Below are 20,976 nucleotides of genomic sequence, written 5' to 3'. Positions count from 1 at the left end.
CGTTCATTTTGGTCTGAGATGAAAACTTTGAGATTGTGCTAACTCGAACTTGACTGCTTGTAGTCTGTGTTCTAACATCTTTACCTACTCCAGGAGCTTCATCTTTTCTTGGATCAATGTCTCATTTTTCTAGTTTAGTCTTTTAAAGGCTTCGGTCATAGAGGAATAGCGATCATAGAAGATCACTTTGTCTGTGTCTTTTTGTATGTTGTACTGAGGAATTTTGTCTGGTGCTGGAGAAACATAGTAGTTTGGACCCAATATTCCAGCATAATCTAATGCCTCAGTAAAATCTTTAATAGTAATGTATACCACACTTTCACAAAAATTCATCTCATTTTGTTTTAATTGTTTATGTATTTGTATAATAGTATCTATCTCAATATGATTTCTTACCATAAATGCTGCAGATCTATGTTTAGAAGTGGATCACCTTATTACTCCATATATATATATATATATATATATGGAAAAGATTACAAAAGAATTAAGATTGGATCTTTCAAAGTACCGTTTTTAACTTTGTTGAAGTATGATATCAAGAAAAATTGTGTAAATTAGTCGCAAACCTCTTTACTTCATGCTGCCATGCTTCATCCAACAATTCTTTAGACCATAAGAACTCAAAATTAACTTTCACTAAAGCAAAATAAGAGAAAGGAAGAAGCATGAAAAATGGTAAAAACTTATTGCAATCTATGGCAAATGGCATATGCCACTCAAGCTAATTCTCACTTCCTGGGAAAACCCCTCACATGAAATTAAGAAGACATCAAAATAAGGTGTTATATTAAGAAACGCAAAGGGTCTTGTGGTAGAGATAGGGATGTCCTCGACACTTTCCGAAACCTGCAAGTAGCATCAGGAATTTATCAAAACTAACCAACAAAAATGTGTAAAATCAATGAAAACGAAAAGAAATAAAAGCAAATGAATTAAACCCAATCAAATCATATACTATATGAAATATTAAATAACGATTGCTGAAAGTTAAGGAGAAGATGACAAAAAAAGATGCATTGTCTCTATTGTACTTTCGGCATTCTCAATTTATAAGTTGGCATCAAATTTGTGTTCATACATTTAAAGGGAGAAGCAGTAATCTTTTGGTGAGAATTAAAGGGGTATTATAAATGTGATGTGACCTCTTCATGTTTTACCGTTTCACAGACTACTCATGTTTCTACATAAATTGATTACTAATCATGGAGGAAGAGGTGGAATACTGTTACTGCAAATATAATTATTACTAGTATAAGTACTAGCGCGATGCGCGGATCGTTTCAGAGAAAAAAAACAAAAAGAGTTATAACAGCTTTAAGTTCTGATTATTTTGAATACTCATATTAACAAATTAAGAAATTATACTAATACAACATCGTAACAACATGAAGAAGTTGTACCGCATAAAATTTAAATTCATCTTAAAAATCTTAGTGATGCCGACATATTTAACTTTCTAATTTTTCTGATGCCACAATTACATCGTAAAGTTTCTGAATCTACACTTTTGAAATAAATTGTGTTTTCGAGATTCCAAATAGTTTAGTTTCAACCGCTTATACCTATACAAATAATAGCAAAATTATTTTACACCAAAAATATAAATAGTACAAAAAACAACTTCGATGATTTAATAATGCATCTGACTGGTGAAGTCATCGGGATCTAATTTTTTCACAGATCAACTCCACCAATATAGCTACCTATATTCAAAATCAAACCCTCAACATCCTAACCAATTTTATATTATAGAAATTAACTTAAAAAATTTAAAACATAAAAATTGAATATTTTACTGTCCAAAATTTTACAATATGTGTACCTTTAATATTTTTCCATCTCACCAACACAACTTTAACACACACTTGTTAACGGAGATTGACATTTTTATGAATATGTATAATTATCATTTTATGTTAAATATACTTAGCACCAATTGTATAATTATTTTTACGTCATCATTTTTACTTCACATATTATTGTAATGAGAACTTTTTCACGCAATATTTTCACATGTTCTTTGTGATTTTTATGTACTCTTCGTTGTTTTCTTTGTGTGGTTCTTTTATCATTAGTTTATGTTATAGACTATTAATCCTAATTTAAAAAATACACCAAATTTATTAGAATTACAATATAATACATAATGGATAATCACATCTTGATCCTTTATATTCTTTGTCGATGTGTCAATAAAACTTCCTAACTTTCAAAGTTATTTGAAATGTTCGATATCCACAAAATATAATGTTTTCTCTATTTTTGTTTCATGACATCCTTTTAGTATAAATTCTGCACTGACTCATAATGCAGGATCTAATACAAAATGATATTATTGAAATTAACGTCAGAATTGAAACAAAAAATATACAAAAAGATATGTACCATGGAGAAAAAATTATTCATCATATCAATCTTGTAGTCTACATACTTTAAATTGAGATTTTTTTTTTAAATAACATGTTAAATATCCACCAATAACCACAAAACAAAAATGAAATGATTCAATAAGATAATAGTTTGACTAAATTTTATGAAGAGTATTTTTAACTTTTTATTAATCTTGAGATAGAAAAGACTTTGATAAAACATGAAGAGATCTTCAATAGAACAAATTCTCCTACAACTTTGAGCTACTTGACACTTTTAACTTATAAGAATACTCTTTTTTTTCTTGTATATTTTCACATTTAGTTGTATATTTAAGTAAATAATAGATAATTGTTGCAGTTTCCTAATCTATGAATTTTTAAAATAATAAAATTAAACCATCTATATTTACAATTTATACGTCCTCTATTTTGAGAAGGGATAAAAAGTAAACAAAAAATAAATATAATTGCTTAAGAGGTTTTATTATTTATCTATAATTTCATTATTCACAGATATTAGGCTCAATGTGAAGAATTTGATAGGCATGAATAAAGCTAATAATCAATATAACAAAAATAGGAGAAGAAATAACTCTTGAAAAAAATCATAGTGACCAGTGATAACTTTGAGAAGAAAAATTAAGGTTGATTTATGTTTATCAGAGGTTAAAACGTTGAATCTTTAAATTTTACAAGTCAAAAAGCGTGCCAATTAATAAGATGTTAGAAATAGAATAAGGTTCTTTTTAAAATAATATGTATATCAAGTATGTATTTGAAAGGCTAAAATTTTAAGATCCTAATTATCCTTATCGTACATCAAGTATAATGCTATTTAGATACAAACACGTCATCTTGCTACAGTTAACTTTTAATCAAATTTTGATATTCTCTTGCAAGTTCTTTTTTAATCCTGACACAATTATAAACACGTCATTTTGCTACGATAACAAAATAAAGGTGTTAAAATGCTCAAGCGAAAAAAAAACAGTGTAGTAGGCAAGATCAATTTGTTGTGCAATGAGCTATACATGAAGCTAATGATCTTATTATCATCATGCTTGTACTAAAGAACGGGTACACGACTAATACTCCATATATAAATTGCAAATTTCAAGAAAGTCTTATTCCTTGAACACATGTTTGCAGAATCAAAGATTTAAGCGGAGATCAATTTATTTACCGATTGAAATGTTACTAAACAGAAGGGGAAAAAAATAGCCAGAACTAATTACAGAGTGCAACTAACTCTAGTTACACTTACATCAAGGATAGAAAATCTTTTATCTCCTTCTTTCTTTGATAGTACCGTTCTTGTTGAGTTTTAACTGTATGATGTTGCTTTTTAAACTCCGTTATAAAGAAAACACAAACACTGAGCTTATCAATTAAGCATCATAATACATTATGAAACTTTGTATAATGCAAGACAATAAACTTGTATATTTCTATAAACTGTTAGAAATAATATAAAGAATGAAAGAATATATACATGTATACTATGTATAGCAACTGAAATCTTACAATTGGTGAAAAGTGGATCGACATAGACATAAATAGACAGTACAAAAATCTTAAACATACAATAATAATAATAATGTAAATTTCTTATCTATGCCATTATACTTTAATTGATGGTTTTCGCTGGATCCATTTTGCTTGCAATCTTGCAATTTATTTCAGTTTCCTCATGTCCGTTGGATGGATACCTTTTTTGTAATGAAATAAAATGGAAGAAGTTAAATTTAATGATTAATCAATCAATTAGCTAGTAAATAAATATTAACAAGGAAGAGAAGACAACAGAGTAATATGAAGAAATTTAAAGACCAAGTCGATGATATATATACAACATGACAAAGAAAAATTCAGTAGAATTATAAAAATCTAGTACTTTGAGAATGCTTATACTGTACGCACCTCTACAAGTATCTGCAAACTCGAATAACTGTTTGGCATGCTTAAGAAGAGTGTAGGTGATGGTCGTGTATTATGTGCATGTCTGTGTAGTGTAGGACGTGTGTGTGAGTGTGCAACGTGATAAGGGAAAACTGAAGAAGGGACGTGCAGGTTCGGTTAGTTTAGGATAATTTTTTATTTTTGTCTTTTTGTTTATTTCTCCTTTTGTCAATATTTTTTAGATAAGAATAAATATAATGATAAAAATATTAGATAATTATTTTAGGACTCAATCGCTAGACCAAAATAAATGGAACTAAGAAAATACCTAAATCACTAACTTATTTATTAAAATCTAATTTTTTAAAAGTTGTAACTGTTCCTAATTTAAAATTGTAGTTAGGTTTATCAAATACAGAACTTTATTTATTTATTTGTTTTACTAATCCAAATAGACAAGAACTTCTTTTTTAAAAAAAAAAAAGAAGCATATTTCGTGTGGTTTATATCTTGATTATCCCTAATTGTGTGCTGTGAGAACTTGGAAAAGTTTTCTTCAGTTCATCAAAGGAATATACGGTGTGATTAACGATGGTCCGAAAAAATAAGCCCGAGAAGATAAGTTCGAGATGTGTCCGAGAAAATAAGTCCGAGAAGATAAGTTTGAGATGTGTCCGAGAAGATAAGCCCAAATCTGTGAATGGTTATCTTTCACAGATTTATTTCCGAGGATCACGCCTTCAACGGACGTACCCGATATTTTAGGAATCGTTTACCCATGTTGGAGTTTGTGTCTTTTAGCTAAAGTAGGACACTAGCACTATAAAAAGCATGTGAATCAGCCCCATTAGAGGGCATCATCATCTTCATCTCATTTGTGTCTTTATGTATATCAATTCTCTCTAAATACAAAGGCCTGACCATTACAAAAGCTTCATCTTTTTTAGCTAGATTTTAGTCCGAGCAAGGAGACATAATCTTTCCTCACTCGGACCCGCCATTTGCATTCACAGGCTATCTCCTTCATTTTACGTTTAATTCTTTATTGTTTGTTCATTCGTTGTATCTTTGTTAACAAGCTTGGTCACATATCCTTTAAACCGCGTACAAATTCAATTGTTGCTCTCTTTTTAGGGTAAACAGTTTGGCGCTCACCATGGGGCAAAGGATAATAGTGACGGCTTATATAGACAACCTTCATTTGTTATGTTCGTTTTTGTGATTTCAGGCTAATCATGTCAAACCCGAGCCACTCCGTTCATCTCAGCGAAGATGAATCTAGTGAACACAACACAAACTTGGCCGCTGTACCACCCAACAGCATACCCGCCTTCGATCCAGTAGGCAATCAGCCCGTCCAAAACCCACGTGCTGATGGTGCGGATAGGCATGGAGTCCCGTAGGAGAGGCGGAGGAAATTAATTTACGTGTGATTTACAATTTGTTAAAGGAACACCATGTCACCATGCAGTAGCAACAAGATGCCATTGTCCGACTCCAAAGGGATCTCAGCGATGTGTTAGCACCAGAACCAGATCAGGTATCTGAATAAGTTCAATGGGAAATTGAGGTCGATGACAGTCAGGACAGGCCGGTCAATGGCGAGTCATCTGAGATGATAAGAATGCTCAAAGCTTTGACCAAATGTATAGACTCCAACGAGAAAAAAATGGATGACTATAATTCCCGGGTGGATCACATCCCAAGAGCACCTCCGATTCTCACCGGTCAAGGAACCAAATATATGGTGAGAAGGCCCTTTCCTCCGAGTGCAGCACCAAAGCTGATCCCGAAGAGGTTCAAAATGCTAGATATACCAAAGTACGACGGAATCACCAATCCGCAAGAGCATATTACTGCCTACACATGTGCTATAGCCGGTAATGATCTCGAGGATGATGAGATTAAGTCAGTGAGCTTAAAGAAGTTCGGTGAAATATTGACTAAGGGGGCGATGCAGTGGTATTGGTCACTACCCAAACACTCCATCCCTTAATTTGAGTTACTTGCGGATGCCTTCATAAAAGCTCACGCAGGGGTATGAAAGGTACAAACACGGAAGACAGATATTTTCAAGATTTTTTAGAAGGATGACGAACGACCCAGAGAGTTCATCACCCGATTCCAGCAGGAAAGAATACTGTTACCGCTGATACCTAACGAATAGGCCGCCCAAGCATTCACAAAGGGACTCAATCCCAGAAGTTCCAACGCGTCCGTCAAATTGAAGGAGACACTACTAGAAAATAGGCCTATAGTAATGGTTTTTTGGCAACAGTTATCAAACCGTTACAATAGAACATTTCTTGCAACGGTTACACCCGTTGCAGTATCCCCTTTTACCTAACGGAACACTTCTACTATTAGACCGTTGCATTAGTCCAAGAACCGTTGCTATAGAGGTACATATAGTAACAGTTGTGTGAACCGCTGCGGTAGATTCTTTATGGCAACGGTTCTATTGAAAAAATAGCTATTGCAACGGTTTATTTTCTCCCAATATTTCCCTCAATAATTTTAGTAGACCCGCCAAAGCTCCTTTTTTTTTTTAACGAAAAATTAAATCCTAAATAATAAAAGAATGCCACTCTATGTAAACACTTCAGTTTCTTTAGTGAAGGGTTTTCTTCTCCAGTAATGAAGTAAGGGTTTTTTGATTGAAAGTCATGGTATCATGGTATCATAAATCAAGAGAACAAATAGTAAAGAGTAAGAGAACCAAAATAATTGAAAGTCAAAGAATCACAATCTGCCGTGATTTTTCATCCATGGTATTCTTTATCAAACCCAAATTATATATATTCATGGTATTCTTAAACTTCAATGGTATTGTTAACTCACATGAAAGAAAAAAAAATTCACTGAAAGAAATAAAAAATTACGGAATCCGATGAGTATATGAATCTATGTTGTTTTATCCCCCAAGAGAGAATAGTAGTAAAAGAGTTGGGGAATAATTCAGGTTGAGTTTGTGGAAGAAAGCGTCAGTTGTTCTATAGCTATTGATACAAAGTTTATCAATTTAAAAGCCGTTGTTGAGGAATTGAGCTATGAATGGTTATAAGACTTCCTCATAGATCTGAGCGAATCAGACCTCTTAAGACCCAATAAGTGTTTAAAAAAATTGGCCTTCTTTTGGGTGGTCTTTAAATTTTGTCCCTCATATTTGTAATCTTTAAATTTTTCCCTTATGCTAAAACCTATGGGTTCTAGGTTCGGACCCCACTCAGTCAAATATTTTTAAAAAATCGCAAGGCAGAGTTTGAATTTCGCTATGCCCCCACCGGCAGAATTTTACTTAAGTTTAACCAGGCATATATATATATATATATATTTACTTTTCAAGGTAAATTTTTAGTTATGCCGTAACTAAAAGTGTGTCCCTTAAGACATAACTAAAAGTATGCCCTATAAGGCAGAACTTTTCCTTAAGGAATAACTAAAGTTATGTTGGACCTGGCATAACTATAAGTTCCGCCTTATAAGGCAAAGTTTATACCTTAAGGAAAAATTCCACCTTAGGGGCATACTTTTAGTTATGCCTTAACTAAAAGTCTGCCCCATAAGGCATAACTAAAAATCTGCCCCATAAGGCATAACTACAACTAGTACAGGTAAGTTCCCTTCTTTATCTACATTTTTGATTGATTTCTTAGTGGTACCATGATTGTACTTCAAATCATAAATTCCATTGAAGGGTTTTTGGAAATAAATAAAAACAAATCAGAAATTCCATTGAAGGGTTTTTGGAAATAAATAAAAATTACAGAAATGGATTTCTATGAAGTAGATGTTTTTGTTCCAATATATATTTGTTATTTACTCGTATTGTGGTTTAGAGGTTGTATCTCAAATTTGGTGAAGATTTGAGAACTCTGCGAAATTTTTTGGATGAAAAATTGAAAACTACAAATGGCCCTATAGGTAATCTGTATATCGATTTTCAGGTACATAGATTTGAGGTTATTCTCCTTTTTGGGACAAAACAATTCCTGTATTTCTTATGATTTGAGGAAAAATTCTTTCTTTGAACGTTTTGGTTATTATTTTTCACTATTTGCTTTATGGGTTTCCTGGAAATTGGTGGCCAAGGCCAAGAACAAAGGTTTATATTTGAAATATGTGATTCATTGAGTTTCTTAGGCTTAGAAGCAACAGATGGGTGTTATGTTTTGTACCTGAATCAGTACTTTGTCATATTTTTTGTCAATTTTGAAGGTGTTTATGAGGATTTGCTGGTGTTTTTATGCCTAAAAATTTAGTCTTTGATGAGCTAAAAAAGTGAGTATCTTGGATATTTCAAATTATCAATAGAGTCATCTGTAGTTTATCCTCTTATTCTGGGGTTGAAAAGAGTTGATGTTTAAGAAGCTAGGTTTCAATTCTTTGAGCCAAATTCTGTTTGGAGTCTATTTCGTACTAAATCTTGGGTTCGCTGCTGTTTGGAATGAAATTGAAGTGACAAATACCCATCAAACTGCAATGTTAAGGTTTATTATAAAGTTATCTCTCAGTTTCGTATGCATGAATTACGAAGAAACACCCCGGAGAGATGTCTCCACGGATCTAAAAGAATAAAATTAGGTATGTATTTAGCATGTTTCGCAAAGGCATTTAACTTCACGTGATTTTTTTTTTTAAAATCCCGATTCTGTCAAAGACTTAACATGACTTTTCACCCTTTTGATTGCAGGCAGTCAGTGGTTCAACAGTTTTTTTTTTTTTTTTTGGGAAAAAAGGGGACAAATTTGAAAGGTGATTTTTTTTTTTAATTTGTAAAAGGAAATAAAGTTGAAAGGTGAATGTTTATGTTAAATGAGAAAGGAATTAGAAGCAATGGGTAAGGTTTCCTTTTAAAGGAAGTCAATTAAACCAAATAGGAAAAAGATTGGGTTTTTTTAAGTTGGGTATTAGAAGTTAAATTTAAGTAAAGATAGGAATTTTTTTTTTCGATTTGGGTATTTTTTTATTTTTTTTTTGGAAAAAAAAAGGAACTTGGAATTGAAAGGGGGACTTTAGTTTAATTGTAAAAGGAAATAAAGTTGAAAGGTGATTGTTTATGTTAAATGAGAAGTGTAGACACGCAATTTTTGACCCTCTCTGAGTTGTTTTACACGATTTTTAACACTAAATATTTCTTTTTGGCTTAATCTTGTATTTTTCAAATTTTAAATTGAAAGGGGGACTTTAGTTTAATTGTAAAAGGAAATAAAGTTGAAAGGTGATTGTTTATGTTAAATGAGAAGCGTAGACACGCAATTTTTGACCCTCTCTGAGTTGTTTTACACGATTTTTAACACTAAATGTTTCTTTTTGGCTTAATCTTGTATTTTTCGAATTTTATCTCATTTTAGTGATTTTGTTGTGGAAATAAAAAATATAAAACAAAAATAGAGTCGTAGTTAAGATAAAGAGAAAATTTTCAAAAAAATATTTTTTTTCCTTTTTAACCGGATTTAAAGGTATAAGTTTTTTTTTCTTAGTCTAAAATTAGGTGGCTAAAATACTTATAAGTGTATTTAGATTTTTATTAAAACAAAAAAAAAAAAAAAAAAAAAAGGAGGACCAACCAAAAAGTTCCACCTCATAAGATTCTTTCCAACAAATTAATTTCTCCCACTCCATTTTCTTGCTCACTACTTCACAATATATACACACACATCACAAAAGACAAAATAAAAAAACAGATTTTTTAATGGGTAGAACACGTGACCCAAGGGGAGGGAATATTATTTTGATGGTCCCCATAATTTAATAAATATACACAATACATCACCATGATAAAAAGAGGAGAGTTAATTGTTCCACAAGAAAAAATATAGGGACCCCACAACAAAAGGGCGAGGGTTCATTTTTTATATAAGAGGGTTCACAAAAGAGAAAAAAGGACCCATCATAATCTTCAGCTTTTTTAAGGTAGAGTGACGGTTCAAAGTTCCGTTTAAGGTCCATTTCTAAGCTCATACTTTGTTGTTCCTCTTTGAAATAAATCCATTTCGTTTGGTTTGGCTCTGTGTACGTAAAGTGATATATTTATTACTTTGCATTGAAACTAAGTTAATATTGTTTGGGTTAGTATGTTAGTTTAATCATGCTATTACCGTTGCTGTGATGATGAATTTTCTTTTAAGTAATATAAATGTTGTTAATGGTAGTAAAAGTATAGTGGGGTGGGTTAATAACTAGAATCAAATGAGCTTGAGTCATGATTGTGAATTATGCATGAAACATGGGATTAAAATATCTTATTTCTTCTATTTAATTTATTTGGATCGCTGAAGCACTTATGGATTCGTTAACATTAATCAGCAAATTTAAGATCCGACATAAACTTTAGGCAAATATGTTAGGTTCATTTAATTTGCGTGTCTTTTCTTTTACTCGCTTTTAAATATTATGTATTCATTCCCGAGTGGGATGTCCCGGAAGAAAACAAAAATGTAAAAAATGGAGGCCTTGGTTACAGTGATAAAATTGGAGGCAATGTCGTTTTCTTTATACTCTTCTCTGTTTTGGATATTATGCTTTGTTGTAATTAATGGAGGTCTTGTTAATTTAATTATTCGGTCGTATATTTGCTCAATATATTTCTTAAACAGAAGAATCAGGCCAAGACTAACGGTTAAGGCCATATTAATTGACTAAATGTGAGTTGAACGAGATGGGGGTGCGAATTATTTCAAACTCCGTTGTCTAGTATAAACGAAAAGAGTGTAAAACCAATTGTAAGGGAGCGAGATGGGTTGCGAATTTATTCAAAACCCGTTGTCAAAGAGTGACAAAGGACTAAAAAATAATAACCAAATAATAATAAGTCTCGGATTTTAGAGACAAATAATTGCTTTTAACGCTAGATAAGCTTTAGGCACGTTTCAAGACGTTTGTTTCGATTAAGAATGCGGTTACGCATCTTATTTCGAGACGTTTTTTTTATAACTCAAGGATGCGGTTACGCACCTTGGCCGAACTTGTTTTAATAATTAATTTTGTTTCGAATAAGAATGCAGTTATGCATCTTATTTTGAGACGCTTAAAAGATTCGGAATGCGGGTACGCATCCGGTTTAAGACCAATAAATGTTCAACAATAAAAGTACGAGCAAATCAAGGCTCAAATACATAATATATTTAAAGATTAATTTAAGCTAAGTATAAGTCGATAAAGCGACCGTGCTAGAACCACGGGACTCGGGGAATGCCTAACACCTTCTCCCCGGTCAACAGAATTCCTTACCTGGTCTTCTGTTTTCGCGGACCATAATAAAAGAGTCATTTCCTTTTAATTAGGGATTCATAAGGTGGCTTGGAACACCAAAACTCAATTCCAAGTGGTGACTCTGTGAATAAAATAATATCTTTTCAAAACCGTCACTTCAAATGGAAAAACCCTTTAATAATAAAAAAAAAACTTGCGCGTTTATAGCGCGGGGCGCAAAAAAGGGCGTGACAAGAAGAAATTAGAAGCAATGGGTGAGGTAGCAGATTCGATAAAAGAAAATTAGGAAACCAAATAGGAAAAAGAAAATTAAAAAAAAAAAAAAAAAAAAAACGTCTCATTGTTTCACACAGAAAAAAATTAGGAAACCCAATATAGAAAAGAGAACATTTTTCAATAGGAAACTACCATTTCTTATAGTTTTAGGAATCCTTACCTAAACCTATAAATACACATTTACACCAAACAGCAAAAGAATACCAAGTTTGAGATTAATTTCAAGCACAATTTGCTTCTTGAAGAAGCAACAACAACCAGTGACGGAGCCGGATTTATGCCAAGGGGGTTCAAAAATATAAAGAAGTCATAAATGAAGAAGCTAAGGGGGTTCAACGTCTACTATATATACATAAAAAATAATTTTTACCTTATATATACAGTGCAATTTTTCGCCGAAGGGGGTTCGGAACCCCCTGGCTTCTTACTAGGTCCGCCCCTGACAACAACAATATATAACTAGTGCACTGGGGAGGGTAGAGTGTATGCAGACCTTACCCCTACTTGGAAGGTAAAGAGACTGTTTTCGATAGATTCTCGGCTCAAGAAAAAACAATTCAAAGCAGTTTGAAAAAAGATAAGTAATATTAAAGTTTTTGAAGATAATTAGAGAATGGGAACAGGGGGAAGAAGATACAAATTGAAAAAATCACAAAGGACTTTTCAAAAAAGCTAAAGAACTCGAATCCATGACGGGTTCTCGTGTTGCCTCTATTGTTTTTTCGCCCACCGGAAGGCCTTACACTTGTGGAGACGTTAATTCTGCTATCGAGAGACACTTTTCTAGTAGTAGTTGTAGTTGTACGGAACAGTCAACATCAGGGCTGAATTCCCATCATTCTAATTATGATGTTGTTTCCGGGGGCTGGATCTCGACCCCGAGGAGGAACGGTCTCCGCGATTGGGTGGAGGGTATCGATGTTGAAAGATGTCAAAACTTGAATCAACTCGAGATATTGAAGGAGCAGTTGGAAGGAACAAGAAAGAAGCTTTCTTGGAAGATTCTGAAGCTTTTCAGGCTTTGTTTACGTAGAGTCGGCTCAATAAAACTAGTGGCCTAAAGTTGAAATCTTACTAAAAGATTTTAAACTTATTTGATTTATCTATTTATTGGAATTGTACTCTTCTATCTTTCCATCTGGCAAAGTTCTTAATTACATTCTCATGATCAATTTGTTCTAATATCTTTTTCCAGTTTAATCGAATTTAATCTTTCTTAAGAATTTTCTGATTTTCAAAGCTTCGAAAAATTGTAACTTAACTGCGTTTAATCAAGGATTTGAAATTATAGTTAATAGCTTCTGATCTGCTCTATGTTTGTTATTTGGTGTTTAATTTTAATAATGTGGTTTTAGAATTCTGATTTGAAAATTCTTGACCTAATTTTTGGTTGCAACTGTGTGAACTTACAACCCTAGCAAGTTTATTTAGTGTTTTTGGAAAAAAAGAAAGGAACTTGGTGACTGTTTATGTTGAATAAGAAAGAACTTAAAAGCAATGGATGAGGTAGCAAATTCAAGTGACTATTTATGTTGTTTGTTTGGTGTTTAATTTTATAATAATGTGGTTTTTAGAATTCTGATTTTGTGAATCTTTTTTTTTTTTTTTGGGAAAAAGAAATAAACTTGAAAGGTGATCGTGGAAGAAATTAGAAGCAACGGGTGAGGTGGCAAATTCAAGTTTGTGTAGCTTTTTTGGGAAAAAGAAACAAATTTGAAATTGAAAGGTCATACTTTATGTTAATGAGAAAGAAATAAGAAGCAATGGGTTAGGTGGCAGATTCAAGTTCTTTATTGGAAAAAGAAATAAACTTGAAAGGTGTCTGTTTATGTTAAATGAGAAAGAAACTAGAAGCAATGGGTGAGGTGGCAATTCAAGTTTCTTTAGGTTTTTGGAAAAAGAAATAAACTTGAAAGGTGACTTTTTATGTTAAGTGAGAAGAAATTAGAAGCAATGAGTGAGGTAGCAAATACAAGTTTCTTTAGTTTTTGAGTTAAGGGTAAAAAACACATCTCAAGTATCACTTTTTTTGAGTTTCTTACCTAAACCATCACCAAATAGTTAGCAAACACACCTCAACTATCAGATGTTCAATTTTCGTACTTGATAGTTGAGGTGTGTTTTACTAATTAGTTGGTGATAGTTTAGTTTGGAAACTCTGTGTTTTTAATCATTAAGAAATAAACTTGAAAGGAGACTGTTTGTGTTAAATGAGAAAGAAATTAGAAGCAATGGATGAGGTAGCATATTCAAGTGTCCATATCTTTTTAAAAAGAAATAAACTTGAAAAGTGACTGTTTATGTTAAATGAGAAAGAAATTAGTGAAATGAGTGAGGTAGCAGATTCAGTTTAACCCAAGTAAGTTAAGATAGGGGAAACAAAAAATGTGTCCGGTAGAAATATTTCAGGATTGACTTTGTGATTATAGACTAGCATATATAGTTAGTGATACGGAAGAGTTCCAAAACTAAATTAAAAAGATTGAATGAATCATATCAGGACGAGTTCGTTTCTTAAATGTTTTAAAACAATGTAGGAACTTTCTGGTAAGCTTCCAATTGAACAACCTCCTCAAGATCTTCACTTGTGGAAGATAGAAGGAATAACGGGGACTTGCAAAGGAGTAGACTTAGTCCCTGAGCATATGATACATTTGACTTGAACATCCATATCCTGAATTTCTATTTTAATATCATAAAGAAATATTATGTATAGCAGTTAGGACCAAAGTTAATATGATCATGTGTAGTACTTTGATTACAAATGGACTAGGTAATCAAATTCTTTCACGGCAGCATTGCTGCCAACAGAGACGAATCCAAGATTTCAACTTTATGGATTCGGATATTCTGAACCCGCAGTTCATTTGATTTTCGGGGTTCATAACATATTATTTGTACCTACCTGAGCTGAAGCTACTAGGTTGAGTTGAACCCACTTGTTATACTGCACATCCGCCCCTGGGTGCCAAAGTTGACTGCATAGGCAAAAGTGCCGGTTCGGACGTGTGTGCATACGTTCATTGCTAGAGAATATGCTTTATAGGAGGGCTAACATCTTCGCTTCAATTTCCAGAGGTCGCTATTTTTGCAATAGCTTGTATGGTATATTGCGGGTTAATTTGATATTGAGGATGTTCAACATGGGCCACATCTGTGTTGTCCTGAATCTGTTCTGGTGGTGTTAAGTATACCTTTTGTCATTGAAGTAAACCCTAAGTTCCTCATCCTTAGCAGAGGTCTCCATTTAGTCAAGGGCATGCAGGATTAGGATGATGAGGTCATGAAGATCAGATATCTCAATCTCTTGACAGAGCTTCTTTCTTTTATTTTGACGATATTCAGCTTCACCATCTCCCTGATGAAAGCATGCTGAACAGTATGATTGAAGGGGTGGACTTGGCCATTAGATCCAAAAAGTCGATAAGATCTCCATCCCCCACTCCTCCCAATCCCACCCAAAGATGAAAAGATCATTTAGAAATTTAGGAAGTTAAATAAGAAAAGGGAACTGAGACTTGTACTCTCAATTTTCTGTTTGTAAGGTGAGCCCTTTAGAACGAGAGTTGTATGTTTGCTATTTACTGGTCTGAATTCTGAGCTTGCAACCAGATGTCTTGGTGGTTTTTTTCATTTCTGTGCAGTATGCTTGTTTGCTGTCCTGACTCGAAAACAATTTTGGTTAGTTTAGTTATGATAATTAACTTGACAAGCATTTCTTGGTATAATTGATTTATTTAGTTTCTATTGGAAGGACGCCTTGACTTCTATAAAATAATCGTGATAAGTTTTTGGAAGGGTATAACCTCTCCTATGTCTCGAGATAAAGGATCATTTTTAATTTTTTTCATTTCCACATTTAGCCAAAAAAAAAAAAACTGCAATTCTTGTCTATGCTGTATCTCACTGAGCTTCATCAGATTTTAATTCTTATATGAAGCCTTCACATTCTCACAATGCGCCGCTGTTAATGAGGTCATTCTTAGTTTCCAAAGACTAATATTGACCCTCAAACACATCACCTTACGGATTGGATAGGAAGTTTTTGCTTTTGAAAAAAAGAAAGAAAGACGGTGCTTAATCTAGAAAGTGTGTCTTGCATATAATTGTGCAGTTGAGCTGCATTTTTCGACCATTATCGACTACATACTTGTGAGAAAAGAATTACCTTTTGATGCTTCAAAGCACCTTCGTGATACATCCTTACTACTCCTCCCCCCTCTTGATAAGTCAGGTAAGTGTTGTTTGGCATAATGACCCAACAAGGAAGTGCAATTATTCACAAAAGTTACAAATAAAGCAACCTTGTAGGTTCAATAACATCATTGCTGTTTGCTAATACTAATTTTCTAGTCCTCCCAGTCATTCTCTTTTATGCCAATTTTTTTGTTCTTCGCCTTAAGCAGCAGTCTTGTTAAGATCGAAAGAACCATGTCAAACAGTGAATGGACATCATTCTTTTTGGGCATTTCTAATCTTACATATATTTGTAGCAAGAAGAAATGTCTTTAATAGACTCAGACTTTATCCATGAAAGAATTATCTTTCTTCTACATTGTTTTTTACTCATATTCAAAGATTCGATGGTCACAAAGTTACCTTTTGTATATACTTTTACACTAAGCGTCAAATGTTGTCTGATTGTTTTCTGGTTGACTTGATTTTGTGATGATAGTTTGTGGTTAATGCGCTGTAATGAAATATGCCTCTACCCCTCAAAGGTAGAGGTAAGGTCTGCGTACATCCTACCCTCCCCAGACCCACTTGTGGGATTACACTGGGGGTATGTTGTTGTTTGTTTTGTTATTTGGGCTGTAATGAAGTATCATGTATCTTATAGGTTTTGTACTTAACATGAGAATATGTCTTTTTTCCTGCTTTAGGGAGGTGAGAATTTGTTTCAACTCTTTTTCCATTACTAGGGGTTATGCCTGTAAAGAAGCCTGATATCATTAGATTGGCGATGTCTATAAAATTTCAATTTACATTTTATGATTCCAAGCATCATGTTTTCAGTAATTTGACCAAAATGTTTAATTGATTACGCCGCAGTACTTCATTCCCTTCTTACTCTTCATAGTACTGATGTTTCTCCTTTGTATTTGTTATTTTTCCAGACCATGAGGAGAATAAAATATCTGTCAAGTTCCTTCTATCAAATGCTGAAGCTGATTCAATTATTGGAAAGGGCGGCTCGACAATCAGTGACTTTCAGTCTCGTTCTGGGGCGAGAATTCAGTTGTCACGCAACAACGAATTTTTCCCTGGCACCATGGATAGGATTGTAATGGCGTCTGGGCCAATTGATGATGTACTCAAGGCAGTTGATCTTATTCTTAATAAACTACTAGATGAGGTAACATCATGTCTTAAATCCCACTCTGTGTACTATTATTGACAGATGGCTTGAGAAAACTGTCTTCTTCCAACTCAGAGTTATGTTGAAGATGGTGGTGATGCTGACCCGCGATCAAAAGTTAGACTAGTTGTGCCCAACAGCTCTTGTGGTGGAATTATTGGGAAGGGAGGAGCTACAATAAAGTATGACACTTTCCTCATTTTATGTCCTAGTATAAGTATTTAGCTTGCTCCCTCTCCCCCCAAATACGTTACTCCTGGAAATGCATGCAGGTTTCATAGTCTCATAACTCATTTAACATAACTAGCTCTTCCACCAGGCAAATATTACTGATTCAGAAATGCTTGATTTTGATTCTGATAATGTTATGTGACATAATCAATCTGAATTTGAGTACGCAATGGCATATCCTTGTGATGAATTTAGCTGACTTTGCCTTGACAAAAAAAATGTTCCATTTTCGCTTTTAAGTTTCTGACTGGAAGTTTGATCAACTGTGTGAGCCATGCAAGCATTGCATCCTAGTTTGTTACTGCTTTAAAACAAATTATATATGCCATTAGAAGCTTTGGTTCAATTCTTCTTGTTGATCTGACTGGGTTCCTTGTCCCATGTGACTGGCTGAACTCTCTGCGTTCATGTGTTGGTACCCCATTCCAGACCAGGATGTTGTCAATGTGTAACATGTGAGTCTGGTGGGAATAAATGGTTGAAGTTTTCTGTTATTTTATGTCGTGCTTACGACTTCTCTTGTGCAAAGTACAATGTTCGGGGAGGTTCCAATTCACCACAGATTTTCAAAAACCTAGGGCATTGAGGGTCCTCAAGAAAAGTTAGGATAATAACCATACAGTTCATCTGCAAATTGAGGGACTATTATACAGTGTTATCAAAGGCGAAAGGCAAAAAGAAGCATCAAATTATATACTGGAGCTTTACGGACAATACACAAATAAAGCATGGGTTATACGGACAGAAGAAGTGAAAGATAAAAATCTATTTGTAGTTCAAGAATGATAACTATAAACCAAAATGTGGACAGAAGAATTGAAAAAAAATAAAAAAATAGAATTTGGTGAAAAAAAGATGAAATACATAGTGTTTAGTGTCACTCTATTCAACAAAAAAAAAAAATAGTGGTGAGGTTCGTGCCCTAGCGCTTTAGTCCTGCAATGAACCAATACGTAAGCTACTCTAAATGCACATCATATTTTGCACTAGCTTTAGGGCTCAAGCATGCCTTTAGAAAAATTATATGAAAGTGCATTCTAAACTTTAGTGTGATAGTGCATTTTGAACTTCATCTGCAACCAAAATTATATAAAGGAAACATATATACTATATTTCCAAATACAATTTTGAGATGCAGAATAAAGATAATTGATGAAATCATCAAATTAGTGTTAACATAGATGGCTTTCTTTTACAGGTCATTTATTGAAGACTCTCGGGCTGGCATAAATATATTACCTCAGGATGAAAATTTTCCAGGACTGCATGATAGGTTAGTAGTAGTGATTGGAACTCTTGGGGAGCAGATGCGGGCTATTGAATTGATTCTATATAAGTTGGCTGAAGACACTCATTATATACAAAGCATGAATGCTCCTTTTCCCTATGCAGGTATTATTCAAATATAATTAGTTTGTAATACTTCCATTTAAGTGATAGCTCAGGAGGTGTAGGATTTGTTCCTGTGTTTTAATCATTATCTGTGCTTGTAATTACTTCTGTCTTGTCTGTCGTGCTTTCTACAACATTTATGACCATCTCTTCTGTAATGTTTTCCGAGCTGTTCGGTGTTCCATTTAGGAGATCATTGTAGTAGTTGACGCCGCATTTTGCAGTTCTTATTTTATTTTATGTCATATTCTGATACCTAGTTCTACTTCTACTGCTCCCTATTTTCTTAGCAGCTTATGTTAACATGAACTATGGACCACCAAATGGAGTAATTGGAGGGAGATTTCCAAATAACAGATATCAGAACAAGGGCCAGTTTAATTCTGTGAGAACACCATCTGTTTCCCCTAATGCTTTTGACTGGGTTTGCAACCCGCTTTCGCTTGAAGTCAACTTGTTCTTTTTCTTTGTATTGGTGTTGGAGCTGATAATGACAATATTCTTATCATGTTGTATTTTTTAGAACTGTCAGATTTTGTTATCAGTTTTCACCTGTTCTACTTTGGTGGTTTTGCAGGAGGATAGGAACAATTCTGTTACTATTGGTGTTGCTGATAAGCGTATTGGTTTAGTGCTTGGCCGGAACGGAAGGAGTGTAATGGAGATAAGTCAGGTGAGTGAAGAAGTTGTAATTTTTCCTGCCCGTATATGTTCTAAGGGCAGGGGTCGTTTGGTTTAGAAACAACTTATGCGGGGATTGCAATACATGAATTAGCGGTGCCGAGATTGTAATTCAGAGATCATTTTTATCGGGCGTTCGATTTTTTGTACTAAAAAGGGGATACGACGACAACAACAACAACCACAACAACATACCTAGTGTAATCCCACTAGTGGGGTCTAGGGAGGGTAGAGTGTACGCAGACCTTACCCCTACCTTGGGAGGTAGGGAGGCTGTTTTCGAAAGACCCTCAGCTCAAGATTAGCTCTTCAAGATTCAAAATACAAATCAAAAACAGGATAAAGCGATACTAATATTTATACCATGATTATTTCATCTTATAGCTCAAACCAAAAGAGTCCTAAGTATGCTGTGTTTGCAGGTAAGTGGAGCTAGAATAAAGATATCAGATAGGGGTAATTTAATGTCCGGTACTTCTGACAGGTAAGATTTCCTGGATTTATTGTTTCTTTTGGCATGTTGACATATGGAGTATGTAGCTACGTTGCTCGGACTCTTCAAAAATATCGCCAGTTGCATGTTGGACTCTCCAAAAGTCGTGCATTTTTTGGAGGATCTAACACGGGTGCCACAACAATTTGAAAAGTCCGAGCAACATAGGAGTACATAGATACCCTACAAATATTTAAAAACTTCTGGGCTTTTGCAAGAAGGTGACTATTACAGGATCTCAAAGAGCGATCAGCATAGCCGAGTCAATGATATCTAAGAAAGTAGCGACAGTTACTGAGACACGAGAGGATGGATTTTGATCTCTAAATATTTCGTTTGTGATTTTCGTAATGGATAGCTGGAATTTCTAATTGTATATGGTGATTTTGGAAGCAGTGCTTGAATTTTGTTGAGTTTTGAAACCTTTGAGGCAATAGAACTATTGGAATTGATTCAATTGGCTGAATTTATGGTCATTTTATACAGTTGTAATATTTCAGTAGGTAACATTGAGTTGAGAATTGTGATTTTTATTGGATTGGTTCGATGAATTATTTTTATTCCTTTATCATGTCTTGTAGAAGAAATGGTCATTGTCATCAATATCAGCATCTGTTTCAGCTTATGCATCAATTAAGCAACAATATATGAGACTCCACACGCACATATAGTTCATAGGTATATGTCGATGAGAAGTAAGATTTGAAAGAGTTTGGTAGCACTTAGCAGTACTTTTTATTGCTTCCTTTCTTGTGAACTTTCTTTACTTGGACCATTCCATTTCTCGATTGGCTGCTTTCTTTAACGGAGGACATTCCACTTTATGACGGAGATGTTGGAAGGGATGTTAGTTCTTCGATAGAACCAAGTCTTCCTGGACGGAAGAATATCAAGGAGATTGGTCCGTCTCTCCGAGATTGAAAAAGCCTTGGATCAACTTAAATTGACCAAGGCCGAACAGATTAGCCCTATGTATGTACACACACACTAGTCGTGCATTCTCCGACTCAATCAGAGGGCTAGTCTATTCGGCCCCCCACTAAAATGACTATCGT

At 33.9% G+C, this 20,976-nt stretch overlaps 1 protein-coding gene across 4 annotated transcripts; it reads left to right on the top strand.

Moving 5' to 3' along the window:
- Window positions 1-8,103: 8,103 nt before the first annotated feature.
- Window positions 8,104-20,475, top strand: LOC132640082 (protein BTR1-like). 4 transcript variants are annotated; one of them, XM_060356511.1, is made up of 8 exons: window positions 8,104-8,198; window positions 16,883-17,121; window positions 17,200-17,306; window positions 18,554-18,747; window positions 19,038-19,132; window positions 19,325-19,420; window positions 19,851-19,913; window positions 20,140-20,475. In XM_060356511.1, the coding sequence occupies exons 2-8, from the start codon at window positions 17,038-17,040 to the stop codon at window positions 20,239-20,241; spliced, it is 741 nt and encodes a 246-aa protein (XP_060212494.1). In that variant the 5' UTR covers window positions 8,104-8,198; window positions 16,883-17,037; the 3' UTR covers window positions 20,242-20,475. The 4 variants fall into 4 exon arrangements, with proteins under 4 accessions (XP_060212494.1, XP_060212496.1, XP_060212497.1 ...); XM_060356513.1 differs by having other exon boundaries at window positions 8,105-8,198; window positions 19,041-19,132; XM_060356514.1 differs by having other exon boundaries at window positions 8,106-8,198; window positions 19,851-19,912; window positions 20,143-20,313.
- The last annotated feature ends 501 nt before the right edge of the window (window positions 20,476-20,976 follow it).

The sequence above is a fragment of the Lycium barbarum genome, chromosome 5 (assembly GCF_019175385.1).
Source record: "Lycium barbarum isolate Lr01 chromosome 5, ASM1917538v2, whole genome shotgun sequence".
Lineage (NCBI taxonomy): Eukaryota > Viridiplantae > Streptophyta > Magnoliopsida > Solanales > Solanaceae > Lycium > Lycium barbarum.
Note: the sequence above shows the minus strand (reverse complement) of the source record. Positions and strands in the feature narration are given on the sequence as shown.